The sequence below is a fragment of the Enoplosus armatus genome, chromosome 12, assembly GCF_043641665.1.
Source record: "Enoplosus armatus isolate fEnoArm2 chromosome 12, fEnoArm2.hap1, whole genome shotgun sequence".
NCBI lineage: Eukaryota > Metazoa > Chordata > Actinopteri > Centrarchiformes > Enoplosidae > Enoplosus > Enoplosus armatus.
In genome coordinates this window covers 2,876,393-2,896,236 of record NC_092191.1, presented here as the reverse complement: position 1 = coordinate 2,896,236, position 19,844 = coordinate 2,876,393, and the positions used below count along the sequence as shown (strand labels likewise).

The 19,844-nt window shown below is 40.6% G+C and overlaps 1 protein-coding gene across 1 annotated transcript in view; it reads right to left on the bottom strand.

The window, feature by feature from the left end:
* The window catches only part of LOC139294518 (pro-neuregulin-3, membrane-bound isoform), a 293,581-nt gene that overhangs the window by 2,060 nt on the left and 271,677 nt on the right, over positions 1-19,844 (bottom strand). The window contains exons 6-9 of the mRNA XM_070916428.1: positions 18,740-18,842; positions 14,274-14,400; positions 6,010-6,125; positions 3,844-4,029 (exon numbers count right to left, since the gene is read on the bottom strand). Of these exons, the coding sequence (XP_070772529.1) occupies positions 3,844-4,029; positions 6,010-6,125; positions 14,274-14,400; positions 18,740-18,842 (532 nt within the window). The remainder of the gene's footprint in view (positions 1-3,843; positions 4,030-6,009; positions 6,126-14,273; positions 14,401-18,739; positions 18,843-19,844) is intronic.

The following is a 19,844-nucleotide window of genomic DNA, read 5'->3' as shown; positions in this document are numbered from 1 at the left end:
AGGTTTCTTGTTTACATGTCGTTTAAAAAAATCTGGTTGATGCAGAAAGCGGACAGTAACCTGGTTACTGAAGTTCATCTAAATGCACTGAATACCTCTTTAACCACTATTCTGGTCTCTGCTTGTGTCACAACCGCTGTCCAGTGTGCTGATTCTGGAGCCGTCCTGTGCACCAGTGGTGGGTACTGATGGCCCAATGGTTTGCCTTGATGATCAGGCTCATCCTTTGCCTCACCTGTTAAGCTCAGTACTACACCTTCTTGTTCCAGATCCTTGTTGCTAAGTCTTGGGGATGCCAACGACAAGCTTCTCTGTCCATTGTGACTCTAGTCTCAATAGTTTTGTGTTGACTTTAGCAAAGAAATATATATATAGCAGCAGTCTCTGCTCTGTATCTGGGTCTTGACCCAACTTCACTGATCCCAGACATAATCTCTTTACCCTCTTTCTAAGACTGACCATGCCCTTCAGTGTTATCAGTGTCTAAATCCAGCTGCATTCTAGATCTGAGCATCATTTGTGTAATAATTCATAATCCTCTGCAAAGGCTAGCTTTTTCTACTACGTCAAAATCCAACTTTGACTCCCCCTCCCTTGTAATACCTCATCACAAACACTTACGCTCTCCATCAGGGCATGCAAAAATAGTGGTGGGAGGAAGTGGTGCCTTTTCAGACTCAAAGGAAATCACATCGTCCTTTTATTGCCGCAGTATTTTCCCGAGACATGAAAACCTCACCAAAAACCACAGTGGAGATTTAGCGGGCCCACAGAGAGGATCCCGCGAGCGATAAGAGAGGATGATGCGAGGGTGCTAATTCCCAAGATAACATTCACAGACAAATCTCTCTTTTGATGTGTTGAAACACAATCAGATTGCAAAAATCTATGAAGCAGAGTTCAAATATAGACCCTGGAGCGACGAGGGAGCAGCTAGAGGGGTATTACAGAGAGATTGTGTGCAAGTGAGGTGAGATAAGTGACTGGGCTTTTATCTTTTACGGGAGTTCATTACATGTACAAATGTTAACAGTCATTTTCATTAATCCATTCCCCTACAGATAATTTCTCAATATAGAAGATATATCTCTTTGCAGCTAAAGTCAAAGTAAAATCTCTATGTAATGCGATGCAGTGACCTTGGGAAATGTTTGCCGAGAAGCAACACATGAGTATTTATACATACATGCAGGCATCGACGCCTACACACAGACACACACAGACGCTGTTTGTCTAATTGAAGGTAACCGAAGGCTCCCTCTCTAAGACAAACTTAGAGAGGGAGGGAGAAGCCCGACGTGTTTCTAATAAAATACTGCAAACAGTGGAAAATGCATGCAGTCTCTCCGTCAGCCATTTTGGAGACAGCTTTATCTTAAAATAGTAGTAACAACACAGGACATTCTGTCTCCCTGTCAGCCATTTTGTTGAGATAACACTAGGCTTCTCTAACAGGCATGGAATAGAGCGGGCAACCTTTCTTTAAAGCATTTTCTAACTGTCATATGCTATCTGCACACTCCTCTATCACATCCTTTTACTCCCCTGCTGCCGTTTCTTTTCTTCTTTTACTATATTTTTGAACGCTTTCCGTCTGTGTCAGAATGGATTCAAACTGGTTGTCTCTCTATTTCTGTCTCTGCATCTCTCTCTCAGTCTCCATGCAGCCATGGCCAAATGTCTCCATGGCAACCCAGACTACCATACTATGGGAAAGGGAATCTGTCCATCTGCTGCTATGTGAAATCGTACATCAGAGAGTGAATGAGTGAGTAGGTGAGAGAGTGACTCAGTCTCTGGTCTGAATGTGTGTGAGTAAGCGAGTGAGGATGACCTCTTGCCCTTCAGCACAACCTGTTCAACTGTACGTCCCAAACTATGTATGATCTTCATGCAGCAGCTGTACTTTTATGGAAGGGGAGTTTTCATTCTGAGCAGTGCCGTGCACAGATGCTCTAGGGGTAGGGGCAGTAATAAAAAAAAGCAGCATTTGGGCAGTAAAGGACACTTGTAGCGACCAGAAAACATTTGAGTCAACCAGAGGACTCTTGAGTGACATTTTGGCTGAGCTGCTTGGGGTGACCATATGACACAACTGAGCAGGGGATCATTTGGGCCAACCATATGTCACTTCTGCTGACCAGAGGGAACTTGAGTCAAGCAAGTTGATCAGAGGACACGCTGTTTGACCAGAAGAGACACGGACCACCCAGAAGATGCTTGGGCCAACCAGAGGACACTTGGTCCAACCTGAAGAGACTTTTCTTGACCAGTGGACATTCAGGCAGACCAGAGGACACTTAAGCTACCAAAGGGCAATTGGACTGTTGGGTTTAACCAAGGACATCTGGGAAGACCAGAGGAGACTCGGGACAACCAGAGGACACCTGAGCTGACCAGTGTGCACTCGGGCTCACCAACGGACATTTGAGCTGATCACAGGGGCACATGGGGCAAACTCAAAGACATTTGGGCCAACCAGAAGCCACTTATGCTGACCTGTCGGCCACTTAGAGATGGACTCTGGGTGACCAGAGGACACTTGGGCTGAGCAGAGGGGCACTTCAGTGTCCCCCTGTTGTGACGTCCAAAAATGAAGCATGAAATATCCTGCTTAAATAAAGATTAAAACAAAAGGAAACTTAAGCGCTGGGAGCAAAAAGGGCAGTGGCGGTCAACCCCCCCCTGGGTGCACACCACTGGATTTACTGTATGCATGCTGTTTGTGTGCACATGTGTGCTTACTGCATGTGCGAGTGTGTTTTTGTTCAGCCTCTTCTTCTTCCTCTTTTTATTAGTATGCATGTAGGTCATGTGGAGCTTTATCCTGAGCTGGGACCGCTGGGACCTGAACGCCTGAAGTGAGGCTTGCCAGTCCAGGTGGGTAAAGCACTGACTCATGACCCACCAAAAATGGGTCAAAGCACAGCGCCTTTCACACTAAATACATTTCTTGCTAATCATTCACACAGATCATTTGCAATTCCCCTGGCTGCTATGAAGTTTATGTGAAGTGTAACCCTACTGTGTTACATTTGAATACTAGGATTTAATTGTTCGTCTTCCTGCTAAGCCATCGCATTAAAAAGCTGAGAATGAGAATTTAGTGCAGGCATGACAAGATGTCAGAGAGGGAAAGAGGGAGTGAAGCATCTGGATGTGCAGCCTGTATCTTGTCCTTAAAAGCACAAGCACCAGGCAAAGCATTTCCTTTGAACTCATGCCACATACTGCAGACCACAACATTACGTGACCTTGTTTTTATCTTTGCTCAGCAGATTGGAAAACAAAGGGATGGGGGGAGTAAAGGAGATTAAAAAAAAAAGAAATGCAGTCTTAAAAAAAAAAAAAGAAAAAAACAGAAATTCACTGAATTGGCTTTGAAATATCCACTCTTGAAATGAAATCCAAAGCTTTGTCCATGGCAGGCCTGTATTTCTCAGTTTGTGGCTTTCATTGAAATGACTCAGCACATGGAGGATACAGCAAAGAAGTGAAGCGGAGACGCAAAGAAAGAGAGAAGATGGTGAGAATAAAACCATACAATACTTTAAGATCTTTAAGCTGTAATTACACTAAAACAGCCTTTGTCCTTCTGCACAGTAAGAGCCTATAAACAGTATGTTTGATATATATATATATGTCAACATATACACATTTTATTTCTAGATGAATCATGAGGGCAGATTTGGTTTCTTACAACAAAATGAAATGACAAACATGTCTCGCAGTGATACTTTCCTAAACGGGGAATGTTTTGTAAAAACACAACCTTTTTATGAATAAGCTGTGTAACATTTGAAGTTCAAAGTATGTCTCGCAATCAATTTGAATCCTCCTCACCCTCTTTGTACTTCAGCCTCCTTCTCAGATGAGTCTACTTCCTGAAGGTGCTGGTAGGCTGGGCCTGAATACTTGGATCCTCCAATCGGATTTAGCCTCCCCTTGGGTATGGGCGGGGTCCTGCGAGGAGCTGACCAATGGGCTGCCCGGGTTCTCTGATCTGGGCTTTGAGACAAGGAACCGCCTCTGAAAAAATAAGATTCAAAACATTCAGGGATGAGTTTTTAATGTAGTATCTGATAGAACCTGCGGTCAGTAATCATCTACTGACATGCTAACTACATAGATAGCTACACTGACGGCTTGTTAGCTTCCAAAGCTCCTCATGAAGTTTCTGACTTTTTCAGTTTCCAAGGACAACTTTGTGTAACAAACCATCTGGCGCATCAGGTTAGACCTCTGGCAAGTAGTTGAAGGAATAATCTCCAAGCCAAGTCTGTATCAATGTATGACCACCATTTGGCACATTCCTGCCTTTAATTGAGACATTTTCTTTTGCATGCAATAAGACAGGCGTGGGAAGCGAGAATGAAAAGTTGACAAAAGTTCCTCTCGTTGAAATGCAAGTTTAGCTCCCAAAAAGGTTAATGGAAAAGGTCCCGCAGTAGAAAAGGGCTACAAGTTCAGAGTGGAGCTCTGTTTAGAGACACATCTTTGGAGGAAATGGTTGATTTGTGGCTCTTAGATAAATCAGTTGTATTACAGTAATTGGAAAGCATGGTGTTCATGTGCATGTCCACTTTGCTTACACACAATCTCTTTAGAGAGATTTGCCAGCAAATGTTTAAGTACATTTTTACTTACTTTACTGAAGAGGCAAATGTCCTCTCCGGGCACTCATTCATATTTAACTCTGCTGTTTGCCTCTAAAAATGGCCGTCTTAGCCATAACAACTGGAAGCTTTGCTTATAGTCAGTCACTAGTGCTGGCAGAGTGTATTAAGGCATTTAAATGAGATATTTCTCAAACACAGAATTACCCTTGGCCAGTTTCTTTTGGGCTAGTTTGGACTGTGGTATCCCAACGCACTCTGCTATCCTGACAATAGTGTCCAAGTCCCTGCCTAAGCTGACGCGATTGCAAACAAATAAACCCTGATCACCCACTAAGAATGTAATTTGTGGTAAGAGCAACAGGCTGCCAGCCAAGTAACCTCGTGATCATCTCAGCTCTTCACAGAGAGAGCAAGAAATAGAGAAAGAAAAGGAGAAAGACAATTCTTGAAGGGGTTTACTCAAAAGAGAAGTGGACTGTGATTTGAAGGTTGTCTGATCGTATTTCTAGTTTGTCTGGGAAAATCTCCTCTCAACGACTGCCTGGATCCCCTTGAAAACAGGTGATTAACCCCCAGCTGCTCTAGTAGAGTAGCTTAGCAGTTAGAGGTAGAAAATCATGGGCGCACTGAGAGGCTGTCAGGCGTGAATGTCTGTAGCTGAACAGCGATGAAAAGGAGCAAAGTCGAAAAAGAGGTATGTGTGCATTCTCACACACAAAACCTGGGGCAGAGGTTAATACGTGAATATATTACTGAAAGAAATTCCTATATACTATAAAACAGAATGCTAATAGGTGTTGTGACGTACCAACCCGATCGGCAGGAGCTCCCTTCTCTTTGGCTCAGATCTGTGAATGTGTTCGTTCTTGTGTATTGTCTCGGAAAATCCCAGCCCTGGCAAAGATGTGAATTCTAACTCTGTCAGAAGTGGGCACTGAAGTGTGTGTTGGAGTGTGTTGCTGCTGATGAACATGCCAATGCCCAGCCAGCTCTAACATACCACTGAGCAGTGTGAGAAAAAGCTTACTGGGATTTACACGTCTGCGCTGGCTCATAAATCTCTGCACATGTGCTTCCCATTTTATCTCTGTCGCATCTCCTCTGTGTTCATGACTGTTATAGATATGCTTATTAACATGTTTATAGCTTTAATTATAATTACTATCATTCTTCCGTAAATCAGCAATTAGCTTTGGCTGCACTGTAATGTGGATAATTCAATTTCTCTCTTCATTGCGTTCCTGCTGATTATAGGAAAGGACACCGAAGTTGCCTATTGTTGGTATAATTTGCATTATTGCTGTTTCCTGCAGTGATCAGAGGGGACAGCTGCATCTCTAGTGTAACATTACACCTGTAATGTCTCTGTGAGTGCAATTAAATGTCATACCTGTGATGTTTTGCGGTGCCTCTGGAGCTGCTGGATGGAGTCGTGGAGATGTTGCAGTGTGCAAAGCTGGACTCACAAACATTTCCCTGGCGAGATTGGGAGGACCGCTTGCAGTACTGCGGAAACAACAAACGAGAACAACAAAAACTTTTGTTGCTGTGGAGGATTGAGGCTACTAACGCATATATAAACACAACGTGGCTCCCACAGTTGTAGTTAACATGTTATACTACCAATGATGATAAAGACATGTATTTTTATATCATGCAATACAAAGTATTCTCTCTCAGAGTAAAACTTCTCCTCCTTCTTATGCTGGATATATTGAGATTTCTTCCTCACACACTGAGAGCCCCGGGTGGGGAGTGTCTACTGCCTTGATTCTGGGAGCTGACTGTCAGACTAAATGGAGTCGAGTCACATCTGTTTCTGCCTTTTACCACCTTCCTCAACATCATTCGTGCCTTTTCAGGGATTGAGGTAGGGAGAGCAGAGGGAGGCTGCTGACAACTTGATCAAATCAAGAGCATTAAAGCTTCCAGTTGTGTCACAAATCTATCAACAATGAAGTGTGGCAACTTCACTGAGGTCCAGACATGCCAATGATGGAGGAATATGTGGCAACTGGGCAAGAAAACAGTGATAGCCTACCTGGGAAAGATTGCTGCACTGTGGAAGTATTTACGATGTTCCACATAAATGGCAATACTCACATATGTTTACCTAATTATATATATAGCCACCTATCATTTAGCAAAGCATCTACTCTTAATGTTAACTTATAGGGTAACTACTAGTCACTCACCAACCTGGGGGTGTGAGCCACCAAAAGGTGTCACAAGAACAAATTGTGAAATGATTAAAGGAATAAGATGGAATCAAAAGCACGTTTCTTCTCTAATCATCATTCTCATCAACTTCCAGGTTTCTCAAAATTATTGAGAAGAGAGAATCACTTTGGTTGAGCTGCTTATGACAAACCTGTGATGTGATAACAGTCTCTATTGCAATGTATACATGCGCACAATTTGCATATCAACGCAGCTCTCTGTTCGATCTCTTCAGTAAGTCTCATCTGCATCAAATAAGGCAGAAATACCATGAAATGAATCATTAATAAGCCCTTTCAAAGCCTGGATTCATCATAGTGGGAAAGTTGATTAGTAAATCCATGCAATTAAGCTCTAAGTGCTTCTGTGTACAGTGAAATATCAAGAAACATTAGGATAAAATGGAGAATTCAAATACGTACGGAGACGGGGAATTAAGTGTCCCAAACACAGCCTGTATGTGTAACCAGGAAGGATGTCCTTTATACAGTTTACAGTATCATTTGGCTTGTAATATCTAATGTTTGTTAGTTCACATTGTAACGTGGTCTTGCTGTGGTCCACCTCCTGTACTCTGAAACAAAAGTCACGGCTGCTCTTTCCTCTTTTACGAAGGAGCCACTCTTGTGATTTCTGACCAGATTTATCACACGTCCTTCATTTTGTTCAGAAATGCATTGTTCCTATAATAATGCTGTATATCTTTCTCTTTATTGCTTTCCATCTCTTTTGAATCTTTTTCTCATCCACATTGATCCGTCCTTCGCCACCTCTCCTTCCATTCTGGTAGCCACCATGACAGGAGATCTAAATCAGCACTACCGTGGTACTATGTAAGTCCCACGCTCCTCCTTTTAACTCTCTTTCGTGTTCGTCCCCATCTCCGGAGACACAAATATGCGATGAAACAAAACCGTTCTTTGTTGTGCACTTCACGACACGGTTGACAAGGTAGACTGACTCAGTTGTACGGCAGCAAAGATCTGCTGTGAACTCCTCAAAAGAACACAGGACAACACAAGAAAGGGTTTTTAGGCTTTCAACTTTAAAAGCTTTAAAGATGCAAGGAGAATTGTGCTGGTTTGATTTCTTATCTATTACACAAGCCTATCTGTGGTTTGCATCTATCTGGCAGTGACAGTTTTCTCTTCTCAGCATTATCTCAGCATCGTCTAGACTTGTGTAACATAAGGTAGGAAAGCAATTTCTTGCTCCAAAGTACTTTTATGTCTTTTCTTTACACAAAGTTCTGAGTTTGATGTCTGACTAACAAGGTTGTCACTGACGCAATCCCTTTTGAGGGCCCTCTGCAGGACACCAGCCTCATTAGTGTCACACATACTGCCATGGTTATGTGACCATTCAGAAGTTTGACGGCTGATTTGTACTTATGAAACCATAATACACTTTCTTTCTTAACTTGAACTGATACTGTATATGGACTACCATCTCCACTGAAGCAGGAATGTAGATTATCAGAAAACAGGTTCATTTAGAAGGTGTTAGCTTTATACTTACGTCTGAGTTGCACTTTTACCCTGAAATCGGACCCTCATTTACCTCATAAGAAACGAGCGCTTAACCTGCAGTGTGTCTCATGTGTTCAGACACTGCTCACCCTGTCATAAGTTGGAATCAGTCCATGCTGCAAAGTCGACATTACATTTGCAAGAGTGCAGCTTCATCGATTTTTCAGGGGGAAATACGATGATACTTAAATGCAGCAGTTTGCTTCTTCACAAATTTAAGGTTGGCCAAATGTCTTTGCGGAATGAAACAGATCATTGCTGAAGATATTCTTTAAATGTTGCGCTCATGAAGGTGCTGTGACATTTAATTGCCTTTACATCTGATACAAGTCTTCTGACTGTCATATTTTCTTGAAACTTCAGGGAACGGCTCTGACAGGCTCAAAATATTAAGAAACATCAGAGGTCTGAATAATTTTACAGTTATTTGTTGGTTATCTGGGTCAAATTAGCATTAAATAGGCAATAGGCATTAAACTACAGGGAACACTGCAATGATTTTGAACTTGACCCATATGAGGGACTAAAAGTCTGCTGCTTCAATTCTTTAATCTGTCTCTTTTTTGGAAGTGCAGTTCAAAGTCACTGGACCACCCCTTTAACAATGCACTGGGTGAAATTGTAAGATAAAAAACAATGTTAATGTACTGTAAAAATGTATTGCAAACTGTTGTATCTCATCTCCGCTCACTCTCAATGCACATCCAAGCTGCTAATTGATACAGAAGCTTCCAGTGAACAGCTGTTCTTCTTATTTTGTGATATAACAGAAAATATGAAGTTGAAACAGTGGGACATCACACCAAAAAGTGGGTTATTCAAACAGGGAACTAGTAGCGCTCGCATTTGCTGTTAATTCACGATTAAGAAGATATGGATGGTAGTTGCCGCTGCTAGTCGTACCTGAAGGAATGTCCAAGTTCACTGACTTAACAATGCTTTGCTTTTACAGTTACAGACAGAAAAAATCTTGTGTTTAACTTATTTAACTATTATAGACGAATAAAGAGATCCGTCTACCAGCTCAAAGAGGGAAAAGCCCTTTCAATCTGTTAACGCTGACACTGTGCGGTTCAGCGTCCATTTTGTTGCAGTTTGAAAACAGATTTAGGCTTTTAGAAAGACTGCTCAAGGAAAAACCGAAAACTGTGTGCATGTGTCACACAGCAATGCTGACTGTTTATAGAGGTCATTAATATAAATGTAATGTTTTCTCACACAGCTGCAGGCAAAGAAACTCTGTAGCTCCATAAACGTGCACAGATACAACGGGCAAAAGTAATCATTGCTTTGACAGTGACTTCATGCCGAGTCTGGACATTTGTGGAGCAAAGGGAGCATGTAATGGAGTATATTCGTGTGTGTGTGTGCGTGTGTGTGTGTGTGTGTGTGTACTGTAATGGATGTCTTAATCTCTGAGATAGGGACTAGCATACACCGTATGCCTCTGGCACTGAGTTTTTTTTTTTTTACATTGACAGACTATCCGGAGGGAACCAGGAGATGATTTTTATGATTTGTGCAGAGATGCTGCATCAATAACTGCTTTACAGCATTATAAACACACACACACACACACACACTCGGACCTAGGCTTAGTAGAGTGGGCTCAGGGTAGTTTTGTTCATGATAGAGACAAAGCATTTTCAATTATGCGGCAATGACAGACAGACTCTGTGGAAAACCTGTGGAATACATGATAGGGTGGTAAAACTGATTGATAGAGAAAGACTCAGGCAGAGCCCCTCTTTAGTTCACTGCTTAATCAAATACTTCCAACAAAAGGCCCTACGGTGCTAATCAGAAGTGCTCATTTCCTATGACAGGCCACTGCTGGATAGCTCTGCTGCCTTCATCATGACCTATCCGATTACATCCTCCTGACACCCGGCTATTCATATTTGTCCTCTGAGGGAGACATGACACAGAGGCCTTTATTTCAAGCACCATGCATGCAGTTTATCCGAGTCCTAATGTACTGTGAACAGCACATCCTGGGCTTTCTAGTGATGTAACACACAAGGGGGTATGGCCAACAAAGCACATCTTCTGCCTTTTCAAATTTAGAGCAAACATATTTTATGGCAGCAAGGGAGTTAAGTGATCATATATACATACATATATATATATATATATATATATTGTTTTATTCATGAGAGTTTTAACAATATTCTATTAACATTTTAGAAGTGTATGTTAATTTTAAGCCTTTCAAACACATTTTAACCCGTGTCCTTTGTGGGGGACAGTAGGACTTGCTTCTTCTTATTTTCAACCATTTTCCACACTTATGGAAACATGAGGCAGAAAAGATTTAGTTAAAAACTGTTGAGGGCGAGCCAGGCAGTAGAGCAGGTTTTCAAATGTGTTTTGTATTTGTTTCTAATATTCATCAAATGAGAATTAATTAAAAAGAAAACGTATTATTTTATCATTGCCTTGTAATGTACTTTTTGTGGAAGAAATTGACCCGATTTCCATAACAAGGGACATGTTATAAAAAAAATTTGTGATATGTTTCTTACATCCCGATTGCTTAAATGATGTAAAACATTATAAATATTTAAAGTTTTTTTCTTCTGGGTCTCAGGAGGATATGGAGTGTTTATCTACATGTACGTGCGCTTAAAAAAGTAAAAATCTCTAATCCTATCTAAAGTTAGATTCGAAAAATCAAATGGGGATTCTTTGGAGAAGAAATGCTACAGAAATGTAACAAAGAGTGACACATTAGTGCGAGTGCATGTTCCTTAAACACCGCTGACCCTGTGCTTGTTGCTCTGTGTTCAAAAATGTTGGTAATTGATTGCCTGCAGACAGAAATCAATGTGATTCTGGGTGCGTAGGCACAAAATAAACAAATACAATTAATTTGCAAGTAAGTTTCCCAAAGGCTCTTGTAGAAATTAAATAAATAAAACAAGATTTAAAAGCAACATTTATACACAAAAGATCAGGCTTGTTTTTCTCAACAATACATTCTGTAGCGTCAGTAAACAATAATCAGTAATTCATGAGCTAGTGCTAATAGAGCAATTAGCCAACTTGGAGCCAAAGGACTGCTTTTAAATTCTTTTCTATAATATTTCAATATAATGCGGCTCTATTGTTTGATCAGTTGTATGTTATTTCATTCCATCCTATGTGATCAATCGATTTGCTTATTGGAATACGTACCTTTGAGAGTTTGAGAGTCTAAAATGGAGGAAGCTGTTGTAGCGTATTAGCTGTGTTTCTCCATCCACTTTTATCTATCCTCCTCTGTCGGAGTTTAAACTGCTCCACTGTTTCAGACACTCGTGAGACAGGAATCAATAGTGCAAATATGACTCTTAAACAGACTGTGTGAACTTATCGTCTTGTTAGAGACAACCCGACAGTTAGCAAGCTAGTGTGGAGTGCTATTGTGACCACGATTGTCACCATATTCCTGTTTCAGTTACAAGCTACTTCAACAACTAGCTCTGCAAAACATCACATGGCTTCTAGCACTGTTTGGCCTTGAGTTGCAAATGCAGCAAAGACAGAGTGAACGAAAATCAGGGGGTCAATGATCACAAAGCATACCTCTTATGTTATATTGTATGTTCTGAGTTACAGGAGGCATGAATGAACATTTTGATATATATATTATTTATATAGACCGTTTAACTCGTCCCACTCTGGCTGGCCAAATGCACATGCATTATAAAGTCTCAAAAACTCTAAAAGAAGCATAAAAACTAAACTGTGTTTGAAAAGGATATTACAAAGCTGAAGTGAAATGATAAAGTACAGTGACCCATTTAAAGTTTGAATGAAGTTCCCAGCTGCAAGAAGAAAAAGAAGGAGTTCAAAGAGCAGTAGGTTTGAACATCCCATCGACTTCCATAATAAGTAGGAAAAGATTATGAAAAATATGAAAGATACAAAAGTGAAAAGTAACAGCAATAGTGTCAGAAACAGATTGTGTGACTGTGTGTTTGAAGATGTGAGTTTCAAGTTAAATGTTTGCACATGTTTTAGTTGAGTGCCAACAAATGAATGTAGAATAATAAAGATCAAGAAGAACATAGGTGTGATTGGTCTCAGTACATAAAATAGACCCCCTCCCTGACAGGTTGATAAATGCACATGAATCCATTTGCATGTGCACAAATAACTGTTAGTCTTTGGTTTACAGTTTGTATCTGAACAGTACACAGTACGTTTAGGTTAAAATTTAATATATATATTTATATATATGTTTACATATATATATATATATATATATATATATATATATATATATATATATATATAATTTACATCTAATGGCTGCACAATTTGTCTTAAATATAAATGTTACTCCTGTAGAATGATAGTCTATATAAGTCTAAATAATGTGTACTTGTAGATACTCTTTTCTGCACACATTCAATGCAGTATAATTACAGTAAAGTTAAGTCCGTGCATCACTTTGATGAGAGCATTTCCAGTTTTATGGCATATAAGATCTAAATCCATGTAGAAGGTTGGATTGCTGCCATTCCCTCTTCATTAGAGTTTGGGAAGCAGTTTGTTTGTCTTTGGCAGAGCACCCAGCTTGAGGGTAATATGAGGAGGCACACCTGACACACCATCTTCACAAACTCCAGATTTTACAGATTACTTTCAAGCTTTGGTTGGGCTCTGTCTCCAAGCTATATCTAAGATATCTGAACCGTTTGTGAACTGAATCTCAAGATCCTCAGGCAAGAGCACCTTTATGTCTATTGAACATGTGCAACAGAAAGCTGGATCATGATGCTTGTAGGAAAGGTAGGCCTATGTGAAGATACGTGAATATGAAGCTACAAATATTATGCTATCGCTAGTTAGCTTAGCATAGCATCATTTCCCGAAATATCGCTTCAAAGGCCTGGTCAAGTGGAAGCACCAAAACTACTTGGATAAGGTCTGAGAGATTCATGGTTGTAAGAAACACTGAAAGTAATCACATATAGTTTTAAGCTGTTTTGTCAAATGACCAATGCTGGACAGTCTTGCTCTTATTCTGATTGGCCAGTTGAGGACAAATCAGGGAAAATCAGGCCAAAGACTGACTGTCAGCTGTACCATGAACTGCCACTGTGAATTGTAATTATCTCTACTTCATGGGTCTCACATACAGAATACACTGTGATTCATCCATCTTGTGTATATTAATGTGTTTATGATGGATAGAGTCCCTCATGCATACAATACATGTGCTTTTCTTCATTGTAAATTCAAATCATGCCCTTGGAGGATTTATCCAATAAAGCTTTATGTCAAACCTGTGTATATTAGATTGGTAACTTATAATATAATAAACATGTAAAATGGTTAAAGCTACAGTATGCCCAGTGGTGCACAAATGCGTACACTCCCCCAAGGCGATGGAAGATGTGGATTTGACAGACATTCAAATTAAGGTAATGTTTTCCATGCCAGCTACTTCAGAGACGCACATCTGGGAGAGATGCGATGACAAAGAGCGCTGAGAAGATGATGAATGACATCGCTAGCCAGCACCGCGCTCCCAAACCACTGAACGATTGCTCACTCAAAGACCTGTGAGCCTGATGCGAGTGGCCAGGTGGAGACGGGAGTACACACTGATTCATATGCAGCTAAAAACTGCAGGGGGGTGATGAATTTTATGATAGATGCTAATACTCTGAGGTGTTCTATGTGTACCGCATATGTCTGATTTGTGATAATCTCTTCAGGGGCACTGCTACCAGATATCAAATTGTGAATGTTCGAAGCAACAAAATATTTATAATTTGTGCTAATGGCACATGTATTGAATGTTGAAAAAGGTTGTTTTCCTGGGTGGTGCTGTATCATTTCAAGATGGTCTCTGTATATGTACATGTACGGGCGTCCTTCACTAAAAGGCAGCACAACAGCAGTCACTCACCTCATGCATTTGCAGGTTGGTGTTAGGGGCCCTCATCTTGGCATCCAGGACATTATGGGAATTAGCTGTGTAGTTTTTCAAGCTGCGACTCTCCTTCAGGTGGGCCTGGAGCTTCTCTCTGCGCCTCCTAAAGAGAAAGAAAAAGGAATTTATTTCAGGAGGGCTTTGACCACTGTCAGCTAAATTACTGTGAATCCTGTGTAGGCCTGCAAGTTGTCACCCCAACCAATTAGTATTTGATGTCAATGATTATTTAATCCTTAAGTGGTGTTGCGGTAACAGGTGGCTTTGAGTTGCTAAAGGATAAAGATTCTGCTGCTCTCCAACTGGCTTCTAGTAAAACACGTGTTCCTCAGTGTCACAATTATGTTCTGCAATCAATGTTCCCACCAAGTTCCACCTGCAACTAACTAATCTATTATTTTGCTCTTATTAATTCAAAGCAGGAGCGTTGGGACAAACAGCTACTCACGACAAGTTTGAATAATTGTGACAGTTGCAGTGTCTTTGTTTCAAGATGTACAATGTCACAGATGTGCTGTTCAGGGTCCTGTGGTCCCTAACAAAACAGTACAGAACATGAAACCAAGCCAAAACCAGTCCTAATCAGGCTATCTATCTCCTCAAGTCAATAACTCTGTCGCTACTCTGCTTCTTTAAACTATAGGAAACAGAATAAAGCATTTAAGTTTGTTTTTAATGTTCAAATACAACATGACATTATGTACATTTATTCATGGGCCTTTATCCTACTTTACCTTTCTAACTATCCTTGATATCCGCTCTCGTTCTTATAAAGGACACTGGGGACTATCTGCAGGATTTTCTTTCAGTTTTTAGACATACATATGAAAAATGAGTCAGTGTCCAAGGAGAATTGCATTTCACTCTCAGGCACTTGAAGACAGAAGAGGAGATGAAAGTGAGCTATTGACCAAAGGAGCTTTCTATCTATACCTCTCAGTCTTTCCTCCTCCAGCAGTAATAATAAAGACTTATAACAAAGTAGTATTCCTGTTTATATGATGTACCTTGACTCCAGTTTATCATTTCTGTTAAGAGGCTTTGAATCTGGACTCTTCATTTCTCAGATGTGCCGTCACTAAACTGGTTGAATCAGAATGCTTTGTGATATCGACTGCAAAGATACTGAATGACTGAAGTCCATTGACAGGAAAAGTAATTAGTTTGACCATGATCTTGCATAGACGCAGACCTGACTCATAATCACGTTAGAAGAAGTGGAATAATTAGACCTCGTGGAGCAGGAAGTTGTAATCTGATTTCTCCCATTCATCTGAAAGAAGCTCTTCTGGTTTGTTTTTCCGACCAGTGTACATTACATGCTCTTAATCACTACAGCACTAGTTACCCAAGCTTGTGCCATTACACTGCAAGTCTTTTTTATCACGACTTCATCCTGTTGTGCTCATTATCAGATACAGACAATGAAGCCTTTACAGTTCCTGTCTAGGAGACTCTCTGCTGAATGACGGCGATGTAATAAAGTGTTTACAAACAGCCTCATGGTAAGCTCCTGTCCTCTCCACCTCCGTGGCACTTTAATTATATTTTCTCAGAGGACGGCTGCGACACTTGGCACACGCTACTTTTGGAAAAAACGTTGAAAGGTCTATTATCTCTTCTAAAGCCTTGACACTATCGGGTGGTTTATTTAATGCTTTGGCATTAAAAACGGTATTCTTCCTCTTTATGATGGAGGCACGTGCTTTTGCTGCAAAAAATAGAATAAAATCAGACTTGTTTGAATGATGTCTGTAGTCTCCAACATCGCCAACGTCTTGTAACCAATCTGATCTCCTGTAGCGACAGTTGATCGGGGAAACCTGCGTGTTATTATGAAAGGGTCTAAGAGAAATACCTAATACCATTTTGTATTCGGCAGAAAGCTCAATCTCACAATCTCACAGGTCATGTTGCTCAAAAATTGGTCAGCACCCACTCATTAGGCCTCGTTAGGCCTTTTTAATTAGAATTATAGTACTGGTCATGCTGGTATGTCTTATAATGATTTTTGTCAGATACCTTTATAGGAAATGAATAAAAGAGAGATACAACACAGCTCCTCTGCCAGATGAACTAGGGACGCTGCAGCCAATCGTCTTCACCCCTCAACCACAGGGGCGCCCCCCCGTTAGTGTTCCTAGGAATTACGTCCATATTGGAAAATGATTTCTTTCTTTATGAACCAAGGCAGATTGATCGAGGCAGGGTGTGGAGGTCGGGGCAGTGAAAATCTAAATGACTGATTATGAGGAATTTGAGGAGATAGACAACATATCTGTGTGTTAATGCAGTGATGCAATCTTTTTAACGAGTAAAATGAAAGCAGCTATTTGTTGTAATACTACTAATTAGTAGAAAAGAATATGTTTTAATACAGTCCAACTCTGACATGAATAATGAGTAGTCTGCCTGTATTTGGACAATTACACATTAGCCATTTTTTGTCTCTGTACTACAGCATATTGTATTTTAGGTTAAACAATGATTATGAGGTTAAAGTGATGATGATCCTCAGGTTAACTTGTTTACATTCATATCAGATGAACTGTGGAAGAATTTTAGAAGACAGAATGTAATTAGACAAGTTGACAAAAACATGTAACTTATATTTGGTACTGGGTGAGTTTTTGAGGTCCACAGGCATCAACAAACACTTGGCATCTTCTCTGGTGATGCTCGGTCTGTACTGCAGCTTTTTGCCTTCAGGCTGGTCTTCAGAGAGCGAAACACATGATCACTTGGACTGAAGTGAAGTGACTGACTTGGAGGATCAATAACATTGAACAGTTTGGCCCTAGAACTCTTTTAGGCGTCCGTGTTTGTGTATTTATCGTGTCCTGTAATTGGGGAACTATGCATATGAGTCACCAAACATGGATGTGAACACCCTAAAACACTTTTAAAGCTTAAAGTCAGAGCTTTAACCTCATTGTCAATGTGTTGGAGGAGAGACAGAAAGGCAGAAAATGAGTCACTCTCCAAACACTGCACTGCATGTTGCCCTTTAAAGAGCAATGAATTGAAAAATCATTTGTCTTTCATTTAGCTGTATTTCTGTGGGGGTCTTTTTTCGCTCAGAGTGAGAAAACCTCTGACTTTATCTTAATTCAGGTCACTCAGATCTGCATGAACACTTCCTCCTGATCTGTATGCATCTTCTCCATTGAACAAACTAGTTCCCTGACTCAATTAGGGATTCAGTGAAAGCGCCTGTCCATCATGCCTTGATCCGATTATCTTGTCGTCAGGCTGCTCACTCACTCACATCATTATATTACAGAGGGAAGCCTATGGAATTACAGTACGATCTCTCACAGCCTACTCCACGGTCCACATACCCTGATTGACAGACTACCGGATATTTGACCCATCCTATTGAGGACGTAGAATCTTTCCAGGCAAGCTATGCAAAGTTCTCACAGCCGGGAATGGATGTTGGCCATTAATATACCAATTAATCAGCACACACAGCGCATGCATTGCTGAAATATGCAGATAGGGAGAGAGGGACAGACAGGAGAGCGAGAAAGAGAGAGAGAGAGAGTGCAGGAGGCACATGAGCTGACCTTTGGGTTGTAATGGGCTATGAATATGTGTGTCCACATAATGAGATTTACAAATAGTTGCAAATACGCGGTCTGGGATTTTGTTCAAAATGTTTGATGCCTCAACATGTTCCATCGGCCTTCACTAAATTAACAAAACGTCTCCTTGGGCATTTCGTCTGCCCGCACCCAACAGGGCTTATAACATTCTGCTTACTTTAGGACTTATGGCAGATTTTACCATAAATATTATCAAAGTAAGTCTGAAAGTTTGAAAATCTTTGGAGCAACTTTCAGCAAGAAAAAAGAAAACTGATAGTTGGGATGAAATTACATGTCACTGTAACTAATTTACCTGTCAGTATATTCATGAGAAAATTCCATATGTTACATTTGTGCATGGCTAGAAAAACAGAATCCATCAAAGTGTTGGATGAAAATGCCCAATTATAGTCCCCGAACTTTGTGTGTGTGTGTGTGTGTGTGTGTGTGTGTGTGTGTGTGTGTGTGTGTGCCTTGCCGTTGTTGTGTCAAAGTCTCTTTGCATATGGATTTGTGTTTCCTCTTACCTTTACCTAAACCAAACCTTAGCCGTAACCCAAACCGTTCCTTATTGCACAGGAAAAGTGTGTGCATGCAGCTACAGTAAGACGATTGTCTAAAAACTTATACTGTGTTTTTTGGGGGTTTGTTTAAAACTATATATGCTTGTCTGGTTGATTTTGTTGAAGCAATGTCACAACATTCCCCTTAGATATTAACTTGTTGAGCACAATGTCATCACTTTCCATAGGAATGGTGTAGATTGTGTGAAACTGGAGCGACGTCCTGAAGATCAATACAAGCTGCATTTAAAACTGTTCATTTCCATATAAACTGTGTTTGTCCTCTCACTTGTTGCGACAGTAGAGGGCCATACACAGGGTTCCCAGGAGGCTGATCGCCATGGCGATGGATGTGATTGACAGCACCTGTCTCTTGTACACCTCTTTGCTCTCTGTAGGGAAACAAAACAGAGGAAGGAGCCACATTAATGTCTGAACGGCACACAGTCACAGACGACCTCCATATCTAACAGCATGTGTGTATGAGAGACATAGAGGAAGGTAAAGATGTGGGTTTTGTGTGTAAATGTGTGTGTATATCTGCCAAGATCCCACAGCCAATATTCACAGAGACAGAGAGTAATAGCAATCTCACAATAACACATAATTAAACACGGTTTTGAGGTTTGTACTTTCCCACGTTTAATTTCTAATATGATTGTTTGCGGCTCCCAAACAGCCATTTCAAATCATCAAACAACCAGTTGGGTGCAACAGCTCTCTGGGGCTTTTTCATCTGCCTAGAAGATTATTTCCTGTATAAGTTTAATTACTTTTGTGATAAATAAAGTGAATAAAACTGAAATAAAATAACAACTTAAAGCCCATTTACAATGCACAAACACCTATTTACAATTCTCCAGCAACACCTGCTATTCTTAGTTACCACACAGCCTTTCAGATCATTTTATCAGCTCTACCACATCGAGTAATGGTCCAATAGACGCCGACTGCTTTTGAAATTGATGCCACATGTAATGAAGCTTGAATACATGGAGACAAGAAGAGTTATGGCACGAACGGACGCCATTAGTGGAGAAAAATGGAAGCTGTCTTGTTTGCTACGAACAAGTAAATCATAGTTGCCTTCAGATACATTAATAGGCAATCAATCAAGTTTTATTTAGCGAGGCTCAGACCTTGGAAAAGCACGGAGATGACACAAGGTTCTGGAATTTTACATTGAAGTGATTGAGACAAATTTTTACTGCGGATGGGTTTGAATGGCCACTTTAGTACAAAAAAGATAAAGTTCTTTACAGCTGCTTCCTCAGTGCGTAACCTGAGAAAACCACTGCCGGGAGCTGCAGAATACAATCACAACCTCCTTAGCTACAGAGCAACACAACTGCAGCCACTGCGTCTTGCTCAAGGGCATCCTGACGGCAGCCGAT